Here is a 25,148-nt window from a genome sequence, read left to right as displayed (position 1 = left end):
AACATATACAAACAATGTGAGAAGTACACTTCTTGTCATGTAAACAATCACTTACAATTCTTCAACGGTTGTGTACCAATTAAAGGGAACCTGTCACCAGATTTGGTGACTCTAAGCTGCAGCCACCACCAGTGGGCTCTTACAGTGCCTACAAGTAGTATTCAACTCCCTGCAGATTTAGCAGGTTTACACATTCGGAATTAACTTGGCATTGTGACATTTGGACTGTAGATCAGCCTGGAAGTGTGAAATGCACTTCAGCAAAAAAGAATGTTATTTCTTTTTTTATTTTTTTTTTTTTTAAATTGTGAAAAGTTTATTCAGAGGGTCATTTATTATTCAACCCCTCAAATCACAAGAATTCTGTTTGGTTCCCCTAAAGTATTAAGAAGTATTTCAGGCACAAAGAACAATGAGCTTCACATGTTTGGATTAATTATCTCTTTTTCCAGCTTTTTCTGACTAATTAAGACCCTCCCCAAACTTGTGAACACCACTCATACTTGGTCAACATGGGAAAGACAAAGGAGCATTCCAAGGCCATCAGAGACAAGATCGTGGAGGGTCACAAGGCTGGCAAGGGGTACAAAACTCTTTCCAAGGAGTTGGGCCTACCTGTCTCCAATGTTGGGAGCATCATCCGGAAGTGGAAGGCTTATGGAACTACTGTTAGCCTTCCACGGCCTGGACAGCCTTTGAAAGTTTCCACCCGTGCCGAGGCCAGGCTTGTCCGAAGAGTCAAGGCTAACCCAAGGACAACAAGGAAGGAGCTCATTCCACTGAGCACTTCATTGCATATAAAGAGTCCCTCACCACTTTCCAGTCCACACTCACTGCTGCAAAACAAACCTACTTCTCATCCCTCATATCTTCTTTCTCTCACAACCCTAAACAGCTATTCAACACTTTCAATTCTCTCCTCCGTCCTCCGGCACCACCTCCCTCTCCTCTCATCTCAGCTGAAGACTTTGCCTCTTTCTTCAAGCGGAAGATTGACAACATCAGAGAAAGCTTTGGCCCACAATCACCACAGCCCCTCATCATAGCTACTCATCCCTCTTCCTCCAAATCCAGCTTCTCCACCATGGCAGAAAACAATCTCTCCACTCTACTCTCAAGATCACATCTAACCACCTGTGCCCTGGACCCGCTCCCATCGCACCTCATCCCCAACATCACCGCAGTCCTCATCCCAGCCCTAACCCATCTCTTCAACCTATCACTAGCAAGTGGTGTATTCCCTTCATGCTTTAAACATGCCTCCATTACACCCATCCTCAAAAAGCCCTCCCTTGACCCATCCTCTGTGTCAAACTATCGCCCCATATCCCTTCTCCCCTACGCCTCAAAACTACTGGAACAGCATGTGCATCTTGAATTGTCCTCATACCTCTCCTCCTGCTCCCTCTTTGACCGGCTTCAATCTGGCTTCCGACCACATCATTCTACCGAAACTGCCCTAACCAAAGTCACCAATGATCTACTAACCGCCAAAGCCAAGCGACACTACTCTATCCTCCTCCTCCTGGACCTGTCCTCTGCCTTCGACACAGTAGACCATTCCCTCCTGCTACAGATTCTCTCATCTCTGGGCATCACAGACTTGGCCCTATCTTGGATCTCCTCATACCTAACCAACCGAACTTTCAGCGTTTCCCATTCTCACACCACTTCCTCATCTCGCCCCCTATCTGTTGGTGTCCCTCAAGGCTCAGTTCTTGGACCCCTGCTGTTCTCCATCTATACCTTCGGCTTGGGACAGCTCATAGAGTCCCACGGCTTCCAGTATCATCTCTATGCCAATGACACACAGATCTACCTCTCTGGACCTGACATTACCTCTCTACTAACCAAAATACCACAATGTTTGTCTGCTATTTCATCCTTCTTCTCTGCACGATTCCTAAAACTTAACATGGACAAAACAGAGTTTATTGTCTTTCCTCCTCCTCACTCATCTCCTCCAACAAGCCTTTCCATCAAACTTGATGGTTGCTCACTCACCCCAGCCTCACAAGCTCGTTGCCTTGGAGTGACCCTCGACTCTGCTCTATCCTTCAAGCCACACATCCAAGCCCTCTTCACCTCATCCAGACTACAACTCAAAAATATCTCCCGGATCCGTGCTTTTCTTAACCAAGAATCTGCAAAAACATTAGTGCATGCCCTCATCATCTCCCGCCTCGACTACTGCAACCTCCTGCTCTCTGGCCTCCCTTCCAACACTCTTGCACCCCTCCAATCTATCCTAAACTCTGCGGCCCGCTTAATCCACCTCTCCCCTCGCTACTCCCCAGCCTCGCCACTCTGCCAATCCCTTCACTGGCTTCCCATCGCCCAACGACTCCAGTTCAAAACATTAACCATTACATACAAAGCCATGCACAACCTGTCTCCTCCCTACATCTGTGACCTAGTCTCCCGGTACCTACCTGCACGCAACCTTAGATCCTCACAAGATCTCCTTCTCTGCTCCTCTCTTATCTCCTCTTCCCACAATCGTGTACAAGATTTCTCCCGTGCATCCCCCATACTCTGGAACGCTCTACCTCAGCACATCAGACTCTCCACTACCGTGGAAAGCTTCAAGAGGAACCTCAAGACCCACCTCTTCCAACAAGCCTACAACCTACAATAGCCCTCAGCCCAGTAGACCACTGCGCAACCAGCTCTGTCCTCACCTATTGTACCATCACCCATTCCCTGTAGACTGTGAGCCCTCGCGGGCAGGGTCCTCTCTCCTCCTATACCAGTCTGTCTTGTACTGTTAATGATTGTTGTACGTATACCCTCTTTCACTTGTAAAGCGCCATGGAATAAATGGCGCTATAATAATAAATAATAATAATAATAATAATAGCTCTGGGAAGATCTCATGGCAGTGGGGACATTGGTTTCAGTCAATACCATAAGTAACGTACTCCACCGCAATGGTCTCAGTTCCAGACGAGCCCATAAGGTACCTTTTACTTTCAAAGCGTCATGTCAAGGCTCGTCTACAGTTTGCTCATGATCACTTGGAGGACTCTGAGACAGACTGGTTCAAGGTTCTCTGGTCTGATGAGACCAAGATCGAGATCTTTGGTGCCAACTACACACCAGTTTGGAGACTGGATGGCACTGCATACGACCCCAAGAATACCATCCCTACAGTCAAGCATGGTGGTGGCAGCATCATGCTGTGGGGCTGTTTCTCAGCCAAGGGGCCTGGCCATCTGGTCCGCATCCATGGGAAGATGGATAGCACGGGCTACCTGGAGATTTTGGCCAAGAACCTCTGCTCCTCCATCAAGGATCTTAAGATGGGTCGTCATTTCATCTTCCAACAAGACAACGACCCAAAGCACACAGCCAAGAAAACCAAGGCCTGGTTCAAGAGGGAAAAAAATCAAGGTGTTGCAGTGGCCTAGTCAGTCTCCTGACCTTAACCCAATTGAAAACTTGTGGAAGGAGCTCAAGATTAAAGTCCACATGAGACACCCAAAGAACCTAGATAACTTGGAGAAGATCTGCATGGAGGAGTGGGCCAAGATAACTCCAGAGACCTGTGCCGGCCTGATCAGATCTTATAAAAAACGATTATTAGCTGTAATTGCAAACAAGGGTTATTCCACAAAATATTAAACCTAGGGGTTGAATAATAATTGACCCACACTTTTATGTTGAAAATTTATTAAAATTTAACTGAGCAACATAACTTGTTGGTTTGTAAGATTTATGCATCTGTTAATAAATCCTGCTCTTGTTTGACGTTTGCAGGCTCTAACTTATTTGCATCTTATCAAACCTGCTAAATCTGCAGGGGGTTGAAGACTACTTGTAGGCACTGTATATACCACATTCTAACATACTGTATATAAGAGCCCAGGCCGCTGTGTAGAACGTAAAAATGACTTTATAATACTTACCTAAAAGGTCGGTGCGGTGCAGATGGGTCAGATGGGCATCTCCATTCTCCGGGTGCGGCGCTTCCTCTTTCGGCCATCTTTGTCCTCCTTCTTCTGAAGCTTGTGTGCATGACGCTTCCTATGTCATACATACAGGCGGGCATTGAGGTCCTGCCCAGAGCAGGGCAGATCATTGTAGTGCGCATGCGCGGGACCTCAATGCCCGCCTGTGTGCATGACGTAGGACACGTCATGCATCCAGGCTTCAAAAGAATGAGAACAAAGATGGCCAAAAGAGGAGGTGCCGCACCCGGAGAACGGAGACACCCATCTTACACATCTACACCATACCGACAGTTTAGGTAGGTATTATAGTCATTTTTAAGTGCTACACAGCGGCCTGGGCTCTTATATACAGTATTCCAGAATGCTGTATATAAGAGCTCACTGGTAGCTGCAGCTTTTAGTCACCAAATCTGCTGACCGGTTCCCTTTAACACTCCTTAGAAACCTAACACTAATTTAAAGGTAATGGAAGTGAGGCATAATCAAAAGAAGAAGAGAGCGGGAGAAGAGAAGGGGGAAGGAGAGAGAAGGACGTACCAAATGATTGGATCAGATCACACATTGCGATTCAGGGATTCATCCCTTTCACCATACTAGAACATGACACAATACAGGGTTATTCGCATCCACCCGAGGTCGACCCCGGCTATCACTATTTACACCATTAAACCCCTCTACAGATATTCTCACTAACACGTATAATTGGAAAACTGAATCCATTTGAATTTGGCGTAACTTTACTCCAGTCCCCCTGGTGTATCTTTCAATCCTCCAATATTTTGGTTCATGTTTGTGACTTTTGGAGACAAAAGTTCCAACACCGTTCAAAACAGGAAAAAAGTACATTTTCACTTTGTGCCAAATTCATTAATCTCGTGCACCATGTCGATGGACTTGGCACCAAAAATGGCAACTAATGGCATGACAAAAGGGAAAGTGACTTAGAAAAAACGCAAATGATGAATGGAGAGATTTTTTTTTTCCTCTATACCGCTAATCATATCTGTGTCTTCATAACCCTGCCCGAAAATAATCTGCAAAGTTATTATTTGTTTACAAAAACATAACCATAAATTGAAGTTGTTCTCCACCATAGTATTCCATTAGAATCCTTATTATGAGCAGTTTAGTCTTCCTGTTATCTGAATGGTTCATTATCCGCCAAGAAGTGACCTAATAACACTGCATTAGAATGACTTACAGAAATGTGAAGTCATCATCCCTGAGTAAAGAAGATAGGGAGAAAATCTATTCACTCTGGAAGATTGTAATAAAGTAGAGCTTGCGGATGCTGCTGGCTGTCCGGCAATGAGGCAGCGTGGCTACAGGGCCAGACAAGATCTCCAGAGGATGTCTTTCTGCTATCGGACTTGGAAAGAGTCTTTGAAGTCCCCGGCTTGGGTGCTGCAGTGATGCATGTGTCTGTGCCTCGCTCACATGCCTCACACTACAACATGGGTGATGCCGAACTAACATCAGCCACGTTCCTTCCATTGTAGGTGGAGTCATCTGTAGGAAAGAGTTATTGAAATTTTAGGAAATTGTGGTGCCCTTCATTTTTGGGTTTTACTCCAAATTTTATACTGTCTGAATTGATGCCTCCTCTTAAAGACTAGATTCTATGAATTTAGGACATTGCTGAAGGTTTGGTAGTTAGGGATCTGATGGTTCCTGTTCAGAATATACTCTTTCTGTCATTATATAAATATATGATTTACGCCAAAGCACAAAAATGAGTCAGCTCCTAACGTATTTACCTTTTCTTGCCCACGTTTTTATTGAAAGTCATTTAGAATAATGAATTTCTTTACTTTTTTAAGCAGTATTAATGCAGAATAAGTGAAATATTGTCTGATGATTTTAATGATATAGTATAAGTTGCATTGTTATTATGTGTATGTATGTGTATGTGCAATGTAAATCTTACAGGATCTGTTTTATTTTCAGCTTGAGTGACAGTTTCTTCATGGTGAAGGGAGCTGCCCTCTTCCTACAGCAAGGAAATAGCTTCCAAGGACAAAGGAGTCTTCTGCACTTGCACAAGAATGCTGGTACGGGGTGGCCGTAAGGTCAGCAGCTTTCTGAGGGATACGGGATAGAGGTTGGCTTTGCTACTAATTGTGTTACTTGGATCCCCCGGGGCAGATCACAGGCATGCTTGTCAGTGTGACAGATGTTCAAGGGCCTCACCCTCTGCAATATCCCATATAGTGCTAACTGACCTCATGGGAAGATGATGTCACTATGGTCTGAACTGTAACTAATGCATGGGAGGTCAAGATCAAAAATGTCTTCTCTGTACTAGCAATGGATATTAATATAGCAATTTGCATTTTCCCTGGCCAATATCCATTAAAAACCAACTAAAGAATGGGATATTAGATCAGGAGTAATTTTTATTCTTCCTATTTCATCTAAAGGATATCTGCCTGTAAACACAGAGCACAAACTACACTCTTAAAGAGGTTGTCATGCCAGATAAAAAATATTTCCATTCTGATACCTGACCCTATTTTCCGATTTTTAGTTTGTCTGCTCCACTTCCGGATTAGGTCCGATAAAGACGGGGAACTTCCCTATGTTTCAATGTGTGACATGTGGAAGGGGCTCACTGACTGGTATAGTTTAATAGCTAAGCAAGCTCATTTTTTCAGTCCCTACATTTAACCAACCTATTAATTAGCTAAATGTCCTATTTAAACATTATGTAGTCTCTTGTCTTATTAATGGAGGACTTAGGCATGTACAGTATGTCACAAAAGTGGGGGGCTTAAAGGGTTATTTCCAACTCAAAGATCCTATCCCAATATGTAGTAGGTGTAATAATACTAGCAAATACCTCCAATTATACATGTAATATAGGTCTCCTGATTCACTATGTTGCTTACCTCATGTTCAGGTCATTGCAGGACCTTAGGTATCCATGGTTACTACCACTCACATAGACACAGTTAAATAGTTGCTAGCGGTTGTAACCATAGATACCTAAGGTCCTGCAATGTCCTTCACATGAGGTAAGTGATATAGTGAGTCAGGAGAGCTATACTACATTTCTAATTGGAGGGATTTGATAATATTAATATTATTACAACTACTACATATTGGGATAGAAACTTTAAGTTTATAGTTATCTGAAGCAGATAACAATCTAAATTAGAGTTAGCTTGGCCTGTCCATGCGCATACTAAGATTTGGAAATAAAATACTGATCTCTGTGGTCCGAACCCTAGCAATGCCAAGAACAGGGCTACAGGGATTGAGTTTGCACACATTATTATTATTATTTATTATTATAGCGCCATTTATTCCATTGCGCTTTACAGTGAAAGAGGGTATACATACAACAATCATTAACAGTACAAAACAGACTGGTATAGGAGGAGAGAGGACCCTGCCCGCGAGGGCTCACAGTCTATAGGGAATGGGTGATGGTACAATAGGTGAGGACAGAGCTGGTTGTGCAATTGTGTACTGGACTGAGGGCTATTGTAGGTTGTAGGCTTGTTGGAAGAGGTGGGTCTTGAGGTTCCTCTTGAAGCTTTCCACGGTAGGGGAGAGTCTGATATGCTGAGGTAGAGCGTTCCATAGTATGAGGGAGGCACGGGAGAAATCTTGTACGCGATTGTGGGAAGCGGAGATAAGAGAGGAGTAGAGAAGGAGATCTTGTGAGGATCTGAGGTTGCGTGCGGGTAGGTACATCTGCTCCATTCATTCTCTATGCGACTGATGAAGATGTTTCCCTTTTTTCACATTTGATGGGATGTAGACAAGGCATATATAAATGATATTTAAAAAAAAAATCACTGTAAGGTAATTGACCAGAGATCACTACAACGATTAGATCAGATTTAAAAAGAGAATATAAATGGCGCTGCCAAAGAGCCCAAACATCTAATGATCGAATAGGCGAAGAATCCTTCAGAAGTGTGTTCTGTATTGTCAGGAAAAGAGAATCCAATGAATTTATGACACATTGTGTTAGGCCATGTGTATATAAATATACAGTACCAGAGAAAAGTGTGAGACAAACCAGAATATGTGTTAAACCTTAGATTCTTCAAAGTACCCTGTTTCGGATGACAGCTTTACACACCCATGGCATTCTCTCAAGCAGCTTCATCATGTAGTTAGTTGTGCTTAGTAACAGTCTACAGGCGTTAACAGAGGTGCTGAGAACATATTAATAATAATAATAATATTTATTCATTTATATAGTGCTATTAATTCCACAGAGCTCTACATACATAGACAACACTGTCCCCATTGGGGCTCACAATCTAAGGTCCCTATCTGTATGTTTTTGGAGTGTGGGAGGAAACCCACGCAAAAACAGGGAGAACATACAAACTCCTTGCAGATGGTGTCCTTAGTGGGATTTGAACCCAGGACCCCAGCTCTGCAAGACTTCATTGCTAACCACTGATCCACCGTGCCGCCCATATATTGGCTGTTTTGCCTTCACTCTGCTGTCCTCTCATCCCAAATCAACTCGTTTGGATTGAGGTCAGGTAATTGTGGAGGCCATGTCATCTGACGCCTCTCTCCAGCCCTCTTCTTTTTAGTTACATGGCCTTTTATATAGCCCGCAGATGTTTTCTGTGTCATTGTTTTGTGGCAATGCAAATTATGGTCCCACTTAGTGCAAACCAAATGCCATGGCATGTCATTTCACAATGTTGTTGTAGCCATTCTGGGTAAGGCTATGTTCACACAGTGCATTTTTTCTAACACAAAGATACAGCCTTTGTGGCCCCAAAAAACGCAATTGCGGCAAAAACGTATATAAAAAAAACCACGCGTTTTTGTCAAATTTTTGCCGCGTTTTTACCGCATTTTTCCCAATGCGTTTTTTAGAGACTGAGAGTACAAGCTATAATTGTTCAGTCCGTATCCTGTCCTGACGGTGTGGCCAGACCATTTGGTTTTCTTTCTACCTTTATTTCCTACTTCTTGCAATAGTCTAGAGAAGACCATGCTTTGTTCTTTAGCTTAAGCGTAAGCTCAGTCTGTAACTGAATTAACCAGAGTGTCCAGGATGCTTGTCTAAACCCTCCAGATCCAGAGGTCATAGAAGGATCAATGTTTGACAGACGGTCTCCACTTGGAGTTTCTCCCAGATGGGTGGCCACCTAAAAAAGGAGTCTTCCAGCATGAGAATCTGCTTTGATCAGGCCATAGTTCCCCTTCTTCAGACAGGGATGATTGTAGGAGTTCCCTTTTCAGAGTACTCCAGGGGGTTTTATTCAAACCTATTCATTATCCCCAAAATGACAGCTCGACTTTGTCGCTTCAAAATAGAATCGCTTCTGTCTCTGATCACACCCATGGAAACCAGGGAATTCCTTTCATCGATAGATATTCAGGACGCTTATCTGCATGTGTCAAACTTTCTGGACCATAAATGTTTTCTCCGCTTTGCAGTCAGGCAGGATCACTATCAATTCAGTGAACTCCCACTCAGGCTGACCACAGCGCCCAGGGTGTTCACGAACATTTTGGCCCCAAAAATGGCACTGCTACGGTTCAGGGGGATAATTATCTTTCCCTATCTTGACTGTATCCTTGTCAATGCACTATGCTTTGCTCAGAATCTGGAAAGTCTACAGATCATTTTTCAGACCCTGGAGCATTTCGGTTGGATTGTAAACAGAACAAAGTCTGTTTTGGTCCCAACTCGGCGGTTATAATTTTTGGGTATGGTGTTCGACATTGTTCAAGCATCAGTATTTTTCCAGAGGAGAAAAGACAATGTTTTCATTTGTCCATCACGACATTGAGATGTCCGGGCAAGCATCCCCTTCAGTTCTGAATGACAGTCTTGGAGAAAATGGTGACCGCTTTCAAAGCGGTTCCGTTTAGTTATGTTTGGTCAAGATTCTGCAGGAAACGCTTCTAGTTTCTTGGGACAGATCACTACAGTCCCTCAATCTGCTTGTCCATCTCGCCCTTCGCTGTCGTTGGTTACTGAAGAGGTGGCTAACATCTCCCCTTTGTAACGCTCACCGTTGTAGATGGTAAAGCAGGGAGCAGAAGTAGACCACAAGGGGACCCGAGGCTTACTCTTTAGTGAGAGGGGCTTGACTAAGGACCCACTGTGAGGCAGATGCCAGGTATTACTCCTAGGGCAGTGACCACTGGGACTGTGGCAGCTGACCCCCAAGTCAGTATGGACACAGGGACAAACAGCCAGAGTCTGTAGAGCAGCTTAGGGACACCAAGAAATCTGAGGTTGGTGGCATAGTTAGTAGTAAATTTGGGACCACCAGGGTAGCTGAGGCAGATGGCACGGCCGGGGTGGACGGACACTGAGATACGGACAGGAGCGCGAGACAGGCAAGGAGACTGTACATTGGAACGGGATGGACATTAAACATGGGGACGTGACAACTAGCTGGCTAGGGAATTAACCACTACCCAAGTAATCACATTGATCAGGCACCTCCCCTAGTGGAAGAGTGCCTTAAGTACCCAGTGTCTCTCAGCGAAAGCCTGAGAGGCACTTCCAGGGAATGACGCGCTGGCTCTTTAAGAGAAGGGTAGCGGTGCGCATGTATGCCCTTGGAGCACTCACAGAGGGCCTGTGCGGTGTGCATAGGTCTCTGGGGAGAGAAGCAGGAAACGCACATGTAGCGAGAGCGAGCATCCCTGCAGGGAGGAGGGCCATCAACCAGCAGCGCTACATCCTGTTACTTCTGGGTTGCTCCTTTTACCCCATTCAAAGGCGGGTGGTTACCACAGATGCCAGCCTTTCCAGCTGGGGAATGGTCTTCCTTCATTTGACTGTCCAGGGAGTTTAGAGCAGCCAAGAGAGACTTCTATCAATGTGTTAGAACTCAGAGCAGTTTGTCTAGCCCTTTTACATTGGCAGCACTTAGGGTTGCCGAACAGAATCTAGTCGGATAATGCTACTACAGTGGCCTATAGCAATTAACAAGGAGGCACACAAAGCTCATCAGCCATGACAGAGGACACAGAAATTTTAGATTGGGGAGAAGACAGGATTCCATTAATGTCAGTGGTTCATATACCAGGGGTGGACAATTGGGAGGCGGACTTTTCAAGTCGCCAGAGGTTTCCCGTGGGGGGAGTGGTCTCTCTACGCAGAGTTGTTCGAGCAAATTTCTCAACAGTGAGGTACTCTGGATATCGATCTCTTGGCATTCAACTGAACCACAATGTGCTGAAATTTGTGACATGCAGGGACCTTCAAGCTTTCACAATCAATGCGTTAGTAATTTCTTGGTCCCAGTTATCTCTGCCTCACCCATTTCCACCTCTACCGTTTCTACCAAGACTTCTCAAGAAAAACAGAGCAGAAAATAAGCATGTTCCAGTCATTCTCATTGTAGCGCTGGTGTTCCCTGCACCCCCATTCCTCCCCCGCAGGGAAGTGCACTTACTCACCGATGCGGCTAGCTCTCACCATGCTACCTGGCATCCCTGCTCCCCTCTACATGGGTGCTTCCTGCTTCTTAGTCCCTGGGTCTGTGCTTGCAACACAGGTCCTCCAAGAGTGCTCCTAGGGCATGCGTGCCTATCGCTGAGAGGCACTGGGTACTTAAGGCACTCTCCCACTAAGGGAGGTGCCTGATCAATGCATTCAGTTAGTTAATGGTCCTTTGCCCTAGCCAGCTAGTTGTCAGGTCCCCTTGTCTGATGTGCTTCCATTACAGTGTACAGTGCCTTGCATGTCTCTCGCTTCTGTCGGTACTCTGAGTCTGTCTTCCTTCTCTGTGCCACCAGCCTCAGCTAACCTGTAGGTTCTTGCTATAGTAGAGACTGTGTCCATCCACCCCAGCCGTGCCATTAGCCTCAGCTAACACGGAGGTCCTTGCTATACCAAAGACTGTGTCCGTCCTCCCCAGCCGTGTCACCAGCCTCAACTACATCGAAGGCCCTCGCCATACTAGAGACTGTATGTCCACCCCGGCTATTCTATGAGGAACCTCAGCTACCCCGCAGGTCCATGCTATAATAGAAACTGTGTCCATCCACCCTTGCCGTTTCACCAGCCTTAACTACCCCAGAGGCCCTTGCCATACTAGGGGCTGTGTCCGTCCATCCCGGCTGTACTACCAGCCTCAGCTACCCCGGAGGTCCTTGCTACACTAGTGACTGTCCGCCTGTCCATCCCTGCCCTAGGATTCAGCTGCCACAGTCTCAGTCTTGGGAGTGGTACTTGGCATCTGCCTCACAGTTGGTGCTTAGTCAAGCCCCTCCCACTAGGTGTAAGCCCGGGGGCCCCCTGTGGTCCAGTTGGTCCACTCCTGCTCGCCACTTTACCATCTCCTACGGCAAGCATTACATTCATTTTTCCAGACTGGCCATGGAGAGCTTGGTTTTGAAAGGTGCCAATAGTAAGGATGACAGCGTTCCTCCATGTGAAAAAACATTCAATTCTTTATTCCATCAGTTGTGTAACAGCAACGTTTCGACCTGGTGGTCTTTGTCGAAACGTTGCTGTTACACAACTGATGGAATAAAGAATTGCATGTTTTTTCACCCGGAGGAACGCTGTCATCCTTACTATTGGTATGTTATTTCAAGTGATCCCTTGATCATAGACGTGCATTCCTGAGGTGCTGATTGCGCTGTTGCACGGGAACATACATTTTTTAACCAAGGTGCTGTGGACTTTTCTTTTTTGGTTTTGAAAGGTAGTCAATCTCCTGGCGGATGTCCCATAGGCTCTTCCGATTTTCCCAGACCATCTTTCCCAGGATCCATTTTTCCATCCTAATTTACGAGCACTCATTTTTATGACGTGCCAGTTGAAACTGTGATTTTAAGGATGTAGGCCTGTATTAATCCATTATTCAGACCATGTCTAGGGCCCGGAAGCCATCTTTATTATGAGTCTATCATCGCATATGGAGGGCTTATTTTTGTTGGAGTGAGTCTGAGTAATTTACCAATGTTCTTTTCCGTGTCTGCGCTGCTCTCCTTCTTGTAGTCCGGATTGAAGGTAGGGCTTGTAATTAGTTCCCTCAAGGTTCAGATTGAGAACTATTCAGAAGGTTCACACTGGCTATTTTGTTTCAAAGGGACTTGGCTACTAAACCTCAGGTTAAGACTATCCTCCATAAGTGGCGCACGTTAGACTACCGTATCAAGCTCTCTTGGAGCCTTGGGATCTGAATCCCGTTTTGGAAGTTCTCCACCTTTTGAGCCTATCAGAGAGATCTCTACAGGTTTTTTTTTCTAATGAGGTTGCTTTCCTTACAATTACCACCAATCCCTGAGGGAAAACCAGTGCCAAATATTCCCATAAAGTTAATTTTTATTATAAACATATAAAACCAATTATACAATATAATTTTCCAAACAGAGGATCCACTCGTGGGACTCAATCCACAATTATTAAAGTGAATTTACATAAATTAAGACCTATTCAGCAACTATATGATCATTATTAATTGTTTATAACCCACAATCCGTTATAATATAATTTGCCTATTCAGACTACAAAATGCAGGGTTAATACTTATTAAACCACCAATGAAGAAAACATTTCCCTTTTAAACATTGTTCATGCTGAATTGAAAAGGCTCATATGTTGAGAATTATTACAACACCTGAATTAGGCCCTGTGCGCACTTACCGGTTTTTCCCGCGGATTTCCTGCGTTTTTGCTACATGTTTCGCTGCAGAAAATGTTCATAACATCTCTGCAGTGATTCAACAGCCAAACCTTTGGGAAAAAAAAAATGCTGTGCGCACTAGGCGGATTTTGACAGCTGCATGTTTTGCTGCGAGATTCCCGCAGCAAAAACAATTGCATGTCACTTCTTTTCCGCAGGTCCCTGCAGGATTTCACTCCAGTGACTGCAATGTAATTGTGAAATCCCGCAGGGAAGTGATGTCATTACAGGAAGAGGAAGCGGAGCAGAGAGCAAACACACACACACATCGACATAGAATACACACACATCACACTCACACACAGACATATAGACTACACATACAAATCAAATGGAAATATAGAAAAAAAAAACACGTGGGCTCCACCGTAGTTTTACCTTCCAGCCGAGGTAAGCACACAGCAGTGGCCTGGTATTCTCAGGCTGGGGAGGGTGGGGTGCAGGGTTTATGTCCCCCCTCCTCCTGCAGCCGAGAATATCAGCCGCAGCTGCCCCGGGACTGTCGCATGCATTATGCGGCAGTCCCGGAGTGTCCCCAGCTCTTCCAAATGCCGTGATGCGGTGGCTATCCAGGTAATAACGAGTTAATGGCATCGCCGCCACTAACTCCAGGCTTGATCATGGCAGCGTCTATGTGACAGCTGACATGATCAACCCGTTAGTAAAGTGAATAAACACACACACCGAAAAATCCTTTATTTTAAATAAAACACAAAAAAGCCGCCTCTTTAACCCCTTTATTAACCCCCCCCCCCAACACACAGCTCCGGCGTAATCCACGTCTTGCGCTGCTTGCATCCAGAAGTGAGTGACACAGACACAGGCTGAATGCAGCCTCGCAGCGAGACAGCAGAGGTAACCACAGGGCATTTCCCACGGCCGGTAATGTGAACACACATTACCGCTCTGGAGAAATGCAGCGTGTGCTCACAAGGACTCTATCTATCCCTCTATCTATCCTTCTATCTATTCCTCTGTCTATTTATCTATCTACTATCTATCTCAGAAGGAATTGACCCTTTTTTTTTTTTTTTTTTCTTTTTCAATGTGCTTTATTGCATTGAATGCATTAAAGCACACGTACCAACCCGCACGCGGCAATACCGCGGCAAACCGCATGCGGTTTTCGGGTGCGGTTTGCTGCGGTTTTTTACCGAGAGTGCGGTAATCTTTCAGACCCTGCGGAATTTTCTAAGAAAATTCCGTTTTCCAGTGCGCACAGGGCCTTAAGGTGATTTTAGTGCATGTGGAAATTTCAGTCTGCCTTCAGTAGCTTGCTGTGAGCTGTGGATAAATGTGTCCTCCTCCTTAGCAAGTACTGAAGGCAGACTGAATTTTCTACATGCACTAAAATCACCTTAATTCAGGTATTGTAATAATTCTCAACATATGAGCCTTTTCAATTCAGCATTAACAATGTTTAAAAGGGAAATGTTTTCTTCATTGGTAGTTTAATAAGTATTAACCCTGCATTTTGTAGTCTGAATAGGCAAATTATATTATAACGGATTGTGGGTTATAAACAATTAATAATGATCATATAGTTGCTGAATAGGTCTTAATTTATGTAAATGCACTTTAATAATTGTGGATTAATTGAGTCCCACAAGTGGATCCTCTGTTTGGAAAATTATATTGTATAATTGGTTTTATATGTTTATAATAAAAATTAACTTTATGGGAATATGTGGCACTGTTTTTTCCTTAGGGATTGGTGGTAATTAAATGTTATTGGGTGCCTTTCCTAAGACTATATTATGCTCAGAGAATAGAGAATTATGCGGGCTTTACACAAGACGACTGATCGTGCGATGCATCATCGGGGTCACGTTTCGTGACGCATATCCGGCATCGCACACGATGTCGTTTCGTGTAACACCTCCTAGCGACGCAGTATCGCTCACAAATCGTGAGTCGTGTACTCGTCGCTAGGTTTCATATAATTGTTTAATTAAAATAGCGACGGTTGTTCATCGTTTCCATGGCATCACACGTTGCTCCGTGTGACAACATCCCGCTCATCTCCGCCCTCTGCTTCTATTAGCCGGCTGCCGTGTGATGTCGCTGTGACGCCGAACGTCCCTCCCACTCCAGGAAGTGGACGTTCGTCGCCCACTGCGAGGTCATCCAGAAGGTGTGTGTGACGGGGGTTAAACGAGTTTGTGCGACACGGGCAACGATTTGCCCGTGACGCACAAACGACAGGGGCGGGTACGATCGATCGTGAAATCGCACGTTCGGTCGTCTCGTGTAAAGCAGGCTTTAGAATGCAATTACCTTCCTTATAGTCATCACTTTGATTAGGAACGTCTCGGAACTTGCGGCTCTGTCGTGTCACACTCCCTACCTTGTTATGAATCAAGATAAGGTAGTATTGAGGCCAATTCCGTCTTTTCTGCCGAAGGTAGTCTCGAGTTTTCACCTAAGTGAAGATGTTATTTTACCCTCTTTTTGACTGACACTATCTCATCCTGTTGAGAAGGCTCTGCACTGTTTAGACGTCGTTAGAGCTGTAAAGTACTATTTATCAGCCATGGCCTCATTCAGGCGATTCCTTGTTTATTATGCCAGAGGGCCCTCGTAGGGGCCAGGCTGCTTCTAAAGCAACCATTGCCTGCTGGATCTAGACTGCTATTATCCTAGCCTATGGTGCTAAGGCAAGGGCGGCTCCATTTAGGGATACAGCAGTGGAAGCTTCCTGGGTGGTGCATCATCAGGCATTGGCTTTGCAGCTCTGTGAAGCAGCTACTTTTGGCATTGGTGCATACAATTTCTAAGTTTTACAGAGTCCATACTTTTGTCTCAGCAGATGCAAGCTTTGGTAGGAAGATACTGCAGGTGGCAGTAGCACCGACTTCTGCTTTAGTTGGGGCAGAAGGCTAGGTGATAACATTATGATATTTATTTTTTTTCCCTCCCTGGGGACAGCTTTAGGATGTCCCATAGTTCTGTGTCTCCTAATAAGACGAATGAGAAAAGTAGATTTTTAGTTCACTGTAAAATTTCTTTTGTTTAGTCTTTATTGGGAGATACAGCTCCCTCCCTTGATTGCCCGGTTAGGCATGTGGTTATATTTTCTCTTCTTTCTTAATTATTTTTCCTTTTATTCTCATCGTACTACTTTCTCACTAAACTGAGAAAGCCTGACTCCAGGCAGATGAGGTATAGCCTGCCGGGGAGTAGCCAGTCTTATCTTGATTCAATAATAGTTTCAGCCGCCAGGTGGCAGCAGGCTATCCCATGGTTCTATGTCCCCCAATGAAAACCACGAGAAACTGATTTTAAGATGAGGACTAAATTCTACTTTTTCAAGTCTTGCCACAGATACTCAATGGAATTTAGGTTTGCCTAGGCCATTCAAACACATGAATATGCTTTGTTCTAAACCCTTCCATTGTAGCTCTGGCTGTATGTTTAGGGTCATTGTTCTACTGGTGGTGAACTTATACCCCAGTCTCGAGTCTTTTACAGCCTCTAACAAGTTTTCCTCTAGTATTGCCCTGTTTTTATCTCCATTTATCTTCCTGTGAACTCTGCCTTGGTAGGTTTGCAATTGTGCTGTATTAGTTTAAGTTTTTTGTATCATGGATTGAAAAGTGCTCTTCGACATGTTCAGAGCTTGGGCTATTCTTTTATAACCTAACTCCGCTTTAATCTTCTACACAACTTTATCTCTAACCTGTCTGGTGTTTTCCTTGGTTTTCATCATACCGTTTGATCCCTAATGTTCTCAAACAAACCTTTGAGGCCTTCACAGAACAGTTGTAGTTCTACTGAGAATAAATTACACAGAGGTGGACTCAATTTACTAATCAGGTAACTTTTGAAGGCAATTAGTCACTTTGGATTTTATTTAGGGGTATCAGACAACAGAGGGAAGAAAACAAATGCATGTCACAATTTTCTGATTTATATATTTTAAAATATTTAGAAAACATGTATCATTTCCTTTTGTACTTAACATATACTTGCTACCAATATCACATAAAAGTATATATCACATAAAAAACAAATAAAATACTTTTACGTTTGTGGATGTAACATGAAAAAATGTGGAAATTTCATGGGGTATGAATACTTTTTCAAAACACCATAATACCAAAAATGTAATTTTTTTTTTTACTCATTACAGATTTCCACTGCTCTAATCCAGTCCTTGTGTTTCTTGGAAACAAAGTAGTCTTGTCCTCTTCTTATCTGAGGTCTTCAGAAGTGGTGTCTTTGTAAAAAAATTTACTATAAAGGCTTACTTGCAGTATTCTATGGACAGTTGTTAAGATGTGTTGCATTTATCAGGCCTATTATCTGAAGTGCTGTCAATTAGCGGTTTCTGAGGCAGGTAACTTTGATGAACTTATCCTCTGCAGCAGAGGAAATTCTTGGTATTCATTTCCTGGGGCAGTCCTTATGAGAGCCCATTTCATGATAGCAATTGATAGTTTTCAGGAATTCATTTGAGCATACCTTCAAGGTTCTAGCCATTTCCCAGAATGGATGACATTTGCATCTTAAAGATGAAGGCGTAGGGGGTGAAAAACTGTCATCATAGTAAAAGTGGGGTATTTTGAGGAACTTCTAATGTAACATATTTCTTTAGCTCTTGTCTCCATATGTGCCCGTTCTTGCTTTTGCTGCTTTCGGTCAGAATCTACAATGTGCACATTCCAATCAGAAGAAGAAAGACCACTGCATGAACAAATTAGTATTTGATTAGTATTGGACATGCAGAGATTGAGTGATGATTGCTTTTTCTCCCTAGGTGATCTGCCTCAGCACCTTCAGGTTATGATCAATCTTCTTCGGTCTGAAGATCGCATCAAACTGGTAAGTCATTGCTTCAAAATGAGTTTGAGCCTACATTAATGTGATCATTCTGGTCAATGGTATAGTTAAAGGGAGTCATTTACCCTAAATTCAAATTAAGCCATTTACAAATGCATATAGGTCAGCTGCCGCTATCACTTCCTCTTGATTACTTATACATCTGAGGCTGGTGACAATGAAGCTGGCGGTGATTGGGTGCGAGGCTTGCTTGACGTAAGAACCTCACGTGAGCAGCAGGAGAGCAGTGCTGGCACAACTGGAACAATGTCGGCAGCGGGGATGAGTATAAGCTTTTTTATTTTAACAGGGGCAAACTTGGGGATTGAGAAGGCCTTGTCTGAGTAGTGGACAACCCCTTTACAGGTCTGGACCAATGCACTGAGTTCTTGTCCATGCCAAGGGTGCACCAAAGCCCCTTAATTTTAATATTTAATAATACATATATTTTTTAAATATAAATTCAATAAGTAAAGTCTGCATAACAAGTAAGATATTCATAGGGGCCAAGTCACATATATGAATGTATAAATTGTTTAAGTTCAGTTTTGGTGGTGACAAACTCCTTTTAATGAAATTGACATGACATTACTGCTTAATACAGCAGTATATTAATGATCCCACTAATTGGAGGCTGCAGTCTAAAGCCCGCTTTACACGCTGCAATGTATCTTACAATGTGTCGACGGGGTCACGTCGTAAGTGACGCACATCCGGCATTGTAAGGTACATTGCAGTGTGTGACAGCTACGTGCGATTGCGTTTGAACGTTAAAACGTTCATCGCATACACATCGTACCTTTCTCTAGAATTGCACGTCAGATTGTTCATCGTACCCGGGGTAGCACACATCGCAGTGTTGTGACACACCGGGAACGATGAACAGATCTTACCTACGTCCTGCGGCTCCCGGCCCACAATGCGGAAGGAAGGAGGTGGGCGGGATGTTTACGTCCAGCTCAGCTCCGCCCCTCCGCTTCTATTGGCCAGCTGCCGCGTGACGCCGAACGTCCCTCCCACTCCAGGAAGTGGACGTTCGCCGCCCACATCGAGGTCGTATGGAAGGTAAGTACGTGTGATGGGGGGTTAATCGTTTGTGCGGCACGTTCAACAAATTGAACGTGCCACACATACGATGGGGGCGTTGCAAATCGCATACGATACCGTATGCGATTTGCAACGTGTAAAGCAGGCATAAGGCGAGTTGCTTAGATCACTCACCACTAAATTGAGTATATTGAAAATGGCTCCTAAGGCTATGTTCACACACCTTATCTTTTTTGTCAGTGCATCTAAAATGCACCAAAAATACACCGCGGCAAAAATGCAATGCGTTTTTACTGCGTTTTTGACTCGTTTTTACCGCGTTGTGCCCAATGCGTTTTTTTAAGTCAAATCTATTGACTGGAAGGCTCAAAAATGTGGTAAAAACGTAAAAAGAATTGACATGCTGCATCTTGAAAACGCAGCCAAGATGCAGCCAACAAAAGGTGCCCAGTGTGGACAGCAAAATTAAAATCTCATAGACGTTGCTGGGAAAAGGAAACGCATGCATTTTGGTGCATCTTTGTGACCTCAAAAACACAACAAAAGATGCTCTGTATGAACTTAGCCTAAATGACGTAAAATGCATTTTGTCATATATTTTACTTGCATTGTAATCATCGTGAGGCTTTAGGCCCCGTTACACGCAACAACGTATCTAACAATATATCGCCGGGGTCACGGATTCCGTGACGCACATCTGGCATCGTTAGCGACGTCGTTGCATGTGACACCAACGAACGGCCGTTAACGATCAAAAATACTCACCTTATCGTTGATCGTTGACACGTCGTTCATTTTCAAAAAATCGTTGATTGTTGCAGGACAGAGGTTTTGTCGTTCCCGAGGCAGCACACATCGCTACGTGTGACACCTCCGGAACGATGAACTACAGCTTACCTGCGGCCGCTGGCAGTGCGGAAGGAAGGAGGTGGGCGGGATGTTACGGCCGCTCATCTCCGCCCCTCCGCTTCTATTGGGCGGCCGCTTAGTGACGCCGCACGAACCGCTCCCTTAGAAAGGAGGCGGTTCGCCGGCAACAGCGACATCGCTAGGCAGGTAAGTCCGTGTGACGGATGTAAGCGATGTTGTGCGCCACGGGCAGCGATTTGCCCGTGACGCACAAACGACCGGGGCGGGTGCTTTCACCAGCGATATCGCTGCATGTAAAACCCCTTTTCCTGAACCCTACAAGTGGTCATTGAAAGCATTGAATCCTATGCATATTCCTGTTCAAATTTTATATATGCTCAGAATCTGGGCCCATAACAATCCTGCATTCAGTGTTTCTTAGAAATACACGATTTATCAAGCACCAAATCTCAGGGTCAGATATGTGAGAGAAAATATATATCACCAAGTAAATCAATGTTTCTTCCACAATGTATGTTGTGAATTCTACTCCCATAAATCAATCTCAAACCATAGAAAAAACTTGAGTAGCACATCCACTAAAATATACGCTTTATTGAAAATTATTTTCTAAAAAGAAATTAACATACATAAACAACAATATATAGATCAAATTTTACAGAGGAATTTTCAGACATAAATCCTACTAATAGGGGAGAGGGAATCCTGGGAAAAAAACGCATCCCAATCAATGAACAAGTACCTGAGTGTATAAATCAGTCTCTGAGTGTGGGGTAAGACAGCAAGCACAAGTATCATAGCACCACTAGAATAGCCATAATGAAAATACCCCCATCACTATCCCACACAGAAGAACATATACAATGTTATTGCGTCAGCTTACCCATAATGGATGAGGAGGATCTCCCAGGAGACCCCAGCAACCCAATGCACGTTTCGCGTGCTGGTTTTCTCAAGGGAATGTACGTTTTGCCTATTCACTATTCTGTGTGGGATAGTGATATGGGTATTTTCATTATGGCTATTCTAGCGGTGTTATGATACTTGTACTCTCTGCCTTAGTCCACTCAGAGACTGATTTGTATAGTTAGGTACTTGCCCATTGATTGGGATGGGTTTCCCCCCAGGATTCCCCCTCCCCTACTAGTGGGATTTATGTCTGAAAATTCCTCTGTGTTTTTGTTTATGTATGTTATTTTTTTTTAGAAAATAATTTTCAATAAAGAGTATATTTTAGTGGATATAGAGTATATTTTTTACCATGGTTTGAGATTCAGTGTCTCTTGTAGATCATTTATATTTCCACATTTTATTGACTTTGTAATGTCTAAAATTACAATTCAGACTATAGATTTAAGGAGGATGCGAGCTGTCGGTAATATTTATCACTTTGTGTCATAGATGGTAGGGGGTTCTGGATTTAGCCATGGGGCACATTGAATCTGTATCTATATTATTATCTTACAGTATTGATGACTTTTCTTGTAGCTTTCAAAATATTATTTTCATTCTTTGGCATAAAGGTAAAGTTAAATCGTATTACTGCTAAATATAAGAGCATCTGTTACTGTGGGAGCCTGAAATATCTACTGGGTCAACAGATGGTGACAGATGCTCTTTAACCCATTATGTTATTTGTTCTTATTAGACACCTCTACTGTCTTTTTTCTATTATTTTAGGCTGTCCGTCTAGAGAGCAGCTGGTCAGATCGTGTACGTTACATGGTGGTGGTCTACAGTAATGGACGTCAGGACACAGAAGAGAATATCCTACTTGGAGTAGATTTCTCCAGTAAAGAAAGGTAATATTTTATTATTTTCGTCACATTATAAAGTTGGTGTAATCATTTAGATTTAGATTTACAACCTCCCACATTTTAAAAAGTAAATAGATTTTTTTAGTCAAGAAGAGAAAACTTAAACTCCTTAAATAAAGAGTCTTCTGAGAAAATCGAGCTAGACACCTTCACATCGTGTCATCTTCATATTTGGCCAAGATACTCAAATATTGATGAATACAAATGGTAACAAGACATATACTATTCCTTTACGTACTGTATGAAATGGCATAATGGAGAAGACTAAAGACCGCTAATTCTAACCATAAGCATTTGTCATTAATGTCGTTTGTCTATGTAATTGTGAGCTTACATATGACTCTTTATTGGTGTAAACAAAGGTTAGAGTTCAGGATTCACAAACTGAAGAAAAATATTAAATACAATTAAAAAAGTGAAAAAAAAATGCAGCTGATACAAAATCAGATTGGTTGGTGAACTCGTAAAGTATACTCATGCAATATGGTCTCTAAACACCACTTCACCCCCATACAGGTGAAGAAAATTGGGCACAACTAGTACAATGTAAAGTAACAAACACTTTATAAGACATAAATATCAAGAGAACGTACCATAGAAGGCCAACTGATGCCCTAAAAGCGGAAACATGAATAACTTATGGTAGTATGATACTGCCATGGCTAACCCACCAAATACATCTCACGCCTGTTTTAATTGGTGTCCTTACAAGGGTACACATGTATTGGCTGTCCACAGGATAGGTGATAAATGAATGATCACTAGGACCTTCACTAGGCGCTAAAACAGGACAACAGAGTTCCTCCTTGTTATATTTAATGGTCCAGGATTTCGACTCTTGTGATCATTGGAGTCCATTACCTATGCTGACGTTACCTACTAGAGAATTATTTCCTTTAGCAAAGTAGGAGTTCCTCAAGTATTCGTGTTAAGCAGATGCTGTGCCATCATGCTGTCAAATAGCCACAATCATCGGCGCAGAGAAGTATATACAAGGAGGAGTTTGATTATTCATTCCGAAAATTACTTACACTTTTACATTTAGAAATTGTCATAGATGCAATGCTTAAAATATAACCTAGATTTCAGGGTAAATCTTCACTTTCAGTTTTTGAAGAGTTACGTTTAACCATGATTTTCTGAATCCAACAATCTCGTGATCACAGATGTTCCTCCTGTTTTTTCTCCTTATAGTAAAAGTTGCACTATTGGCATGGTTCTGCACCTTTGGAGCGACACCACCATACGTTTGGATGGGGATGGGTGAGTTTCTGCAGCCAGTGCACAATCATTGCATTTTATACAGATGTTCGGGATGATAAATGTGTTTGCTCCCATGGACATTGTAGTCTCTCACCAGGAATATTTAATCACCTCGTAATAGTGCCTATTAAATAGGTTGTCCGGCCTTGGTGTAGAAGTCTGCAGTCTCTGTATGTGACTGCCAACATGTGATTCCTTACATCACACACACTATGACTGGTGCAGTGAGCTGGTGAGTGCTTGACCGATCGCATGTATGTGACTAGATTATATGCAGTCACCTGCGGACTAGTCGTGCAAAGCTCCGCTCAATACAAATGAATTGATCAAGGCCGGATACGTCTAGTTGGAATGTGGCCAGAAGTATGCAAATCACATACTTGCTGTCACTTGACCGCCTGCTTCTGGCGCCACAGAAATCTCACAGAGCGTAGTGTGCATGCTGTGGGGATGTACCCCAAGGTTGGACAAACCCCTTAATGGTTTTGTGATACAAACAACCTTTGTTAGTAACGGTAATTTCATTTTTCATGCAAGCCTTTGTAAGAGAGGCTGCACAGATGATTCTTAAAAAATTCTGTGTTTGTAAACAGGATTGAAAAGCCAAGTCATAAGGTAAATGCAAAAAAGGACTTTTAGGCTTTGTGTACACATAAAGGATTTGCTCAGAAAATTCTGCTGCAAATCCTGATGTATTGGCAGGAAACATGTAGCGTAAGATACGCTCATTTTTGCAGTGTTTTTTTTACATATGTTTTTTGTAGATTTTGCCCCACTCATCAGTATGGGTGATATCTGCAGCAAAAACACTGCAACAGTTGACTTGCTGCAGACTGAAACCTCCTGCAGATCTGCTAGGAATAAATTAGAAATCCTTCAGAGTTTGTGAAAATCTGCTGTGAAAAAATGCAACGTGTGCATATAAACAGACCCTTATGCCTAGAAAAAAAGTTATTGTTTATTTAGCACGCACAATATATTTGTGGAAATTGCACTACTCACAAATTGCCTTTTTCTCGCCTATTTAGAGAGGTTGAGATGATGAACTGTTTTCATCCCTTTACTCCGATACATTATACAGCTTGTATTGTCTGGGTGAATGTAGACTTACACTGCTCAAAAAATTAAAGGGAACACTCAAATAACACATCGTAGATCTGAATGAATGTAAAAATTCTCATTGAATACTTTGTTCTGTACAAAGCTGAATGTGCTGACCACAAAATCACACATAAATCATTCATGGAAATAAAATGTTTTACCCAATGGAGGCCTGGATTTGAAGACACACACAAAATGAAAGTGGAAACAAGTCAAAATCAAAACAAGACAAAATTAAAGTGGAAACAAGTCAAATGAGGCTCAGTATTGTGTGTGGCCTCCATGTGCCTGTATGACCACCCTACAACACCTGGGCATGCTCCTGATGAGGTTGCGGATAGTCTCCTGAGGAATCTCCTCCCAGACCTGGACTAAAGCATCCGCCAACTCTTGGACAGTCTGTGGTGCATTGTGACGTTGGTGGATTGAGCAAGACATGATGTCCCAGATGAGCTCAATCGGATTCAGGTCTGGGGAACGGGCGGGCCAGTCCATAGCTTCAATGCTTTCATCTTGCAGGAACTGCTGATACACTACAGCTACATGAAGTCTGGCATTGTCCTGCATTAGAAGTAACCCAGGGCCAACCGCACTAACATATGGTCTCACAAGGAGTCTGAGGATCTAAGCTCGGT

The 25,148-nt window shown here is 43.3% G+C and overlaps 1 protein-coding gene across 3 annotated transcripts in view; it reads left to right on the top strand.

Moving 5' to 3' along the window:
• The window catches only part of SSH1 (slingshot protein phosphatase 1), a 118,268-nt gene that overhangs the window by 71,132 nt on the left and 21,988 nt on the right, over positions 1–25,148 (top strand). Inside the window, exons 2-5 of one of the 3 annotated variants that reach the window (XM_075320022.1) lie at positions 5,901–6,004; positions 18,354–18,418; positions 22,013–22,134; positions 23,344–23,412. In XM_075320022.1, the coding sequence (XP_075176137.1) occupies positions 5,920–6,004; positions 18,354–18,418; positions 22,013–22,134; positions 23,344–23,412 (341 nt within the window). In that variant the 5' untranslated portion in view covers positions 5,901–5,919. Of the gene's footprint in view, positions 1–5,900; positions 6,023–18,353; positions 18,419–22,012; positions 22,135–23,343; positions 23,413–25,148 lie in introns of those variants that run through there. The other 2 variants (XM_075320023.1, XM_075320024.1) reach the window with 2 other exon arrangements.

This window comes from Anomaloglossus baeobatrachus, chromosome 1 (assembly GCF_048569485.1).
Source record: "Anomaloglossus baeobatrachus isolate aAnoBae1 chromosome 1, aAnoBae1.hap1, whole genome shotgun sequence".
Lineage (NCBI taxonomy): Eukaryota > Metazoa > Chordata > Amphibia > Anura > Aromobatidae > Anomaloglossus > Anomaloglossus baeobatrachus.
The sequence above is the reverse complement of the archived record's forward strand: the minus strand, read 5'-3'. Positions and strand labels throughout refer to the sequence as shown.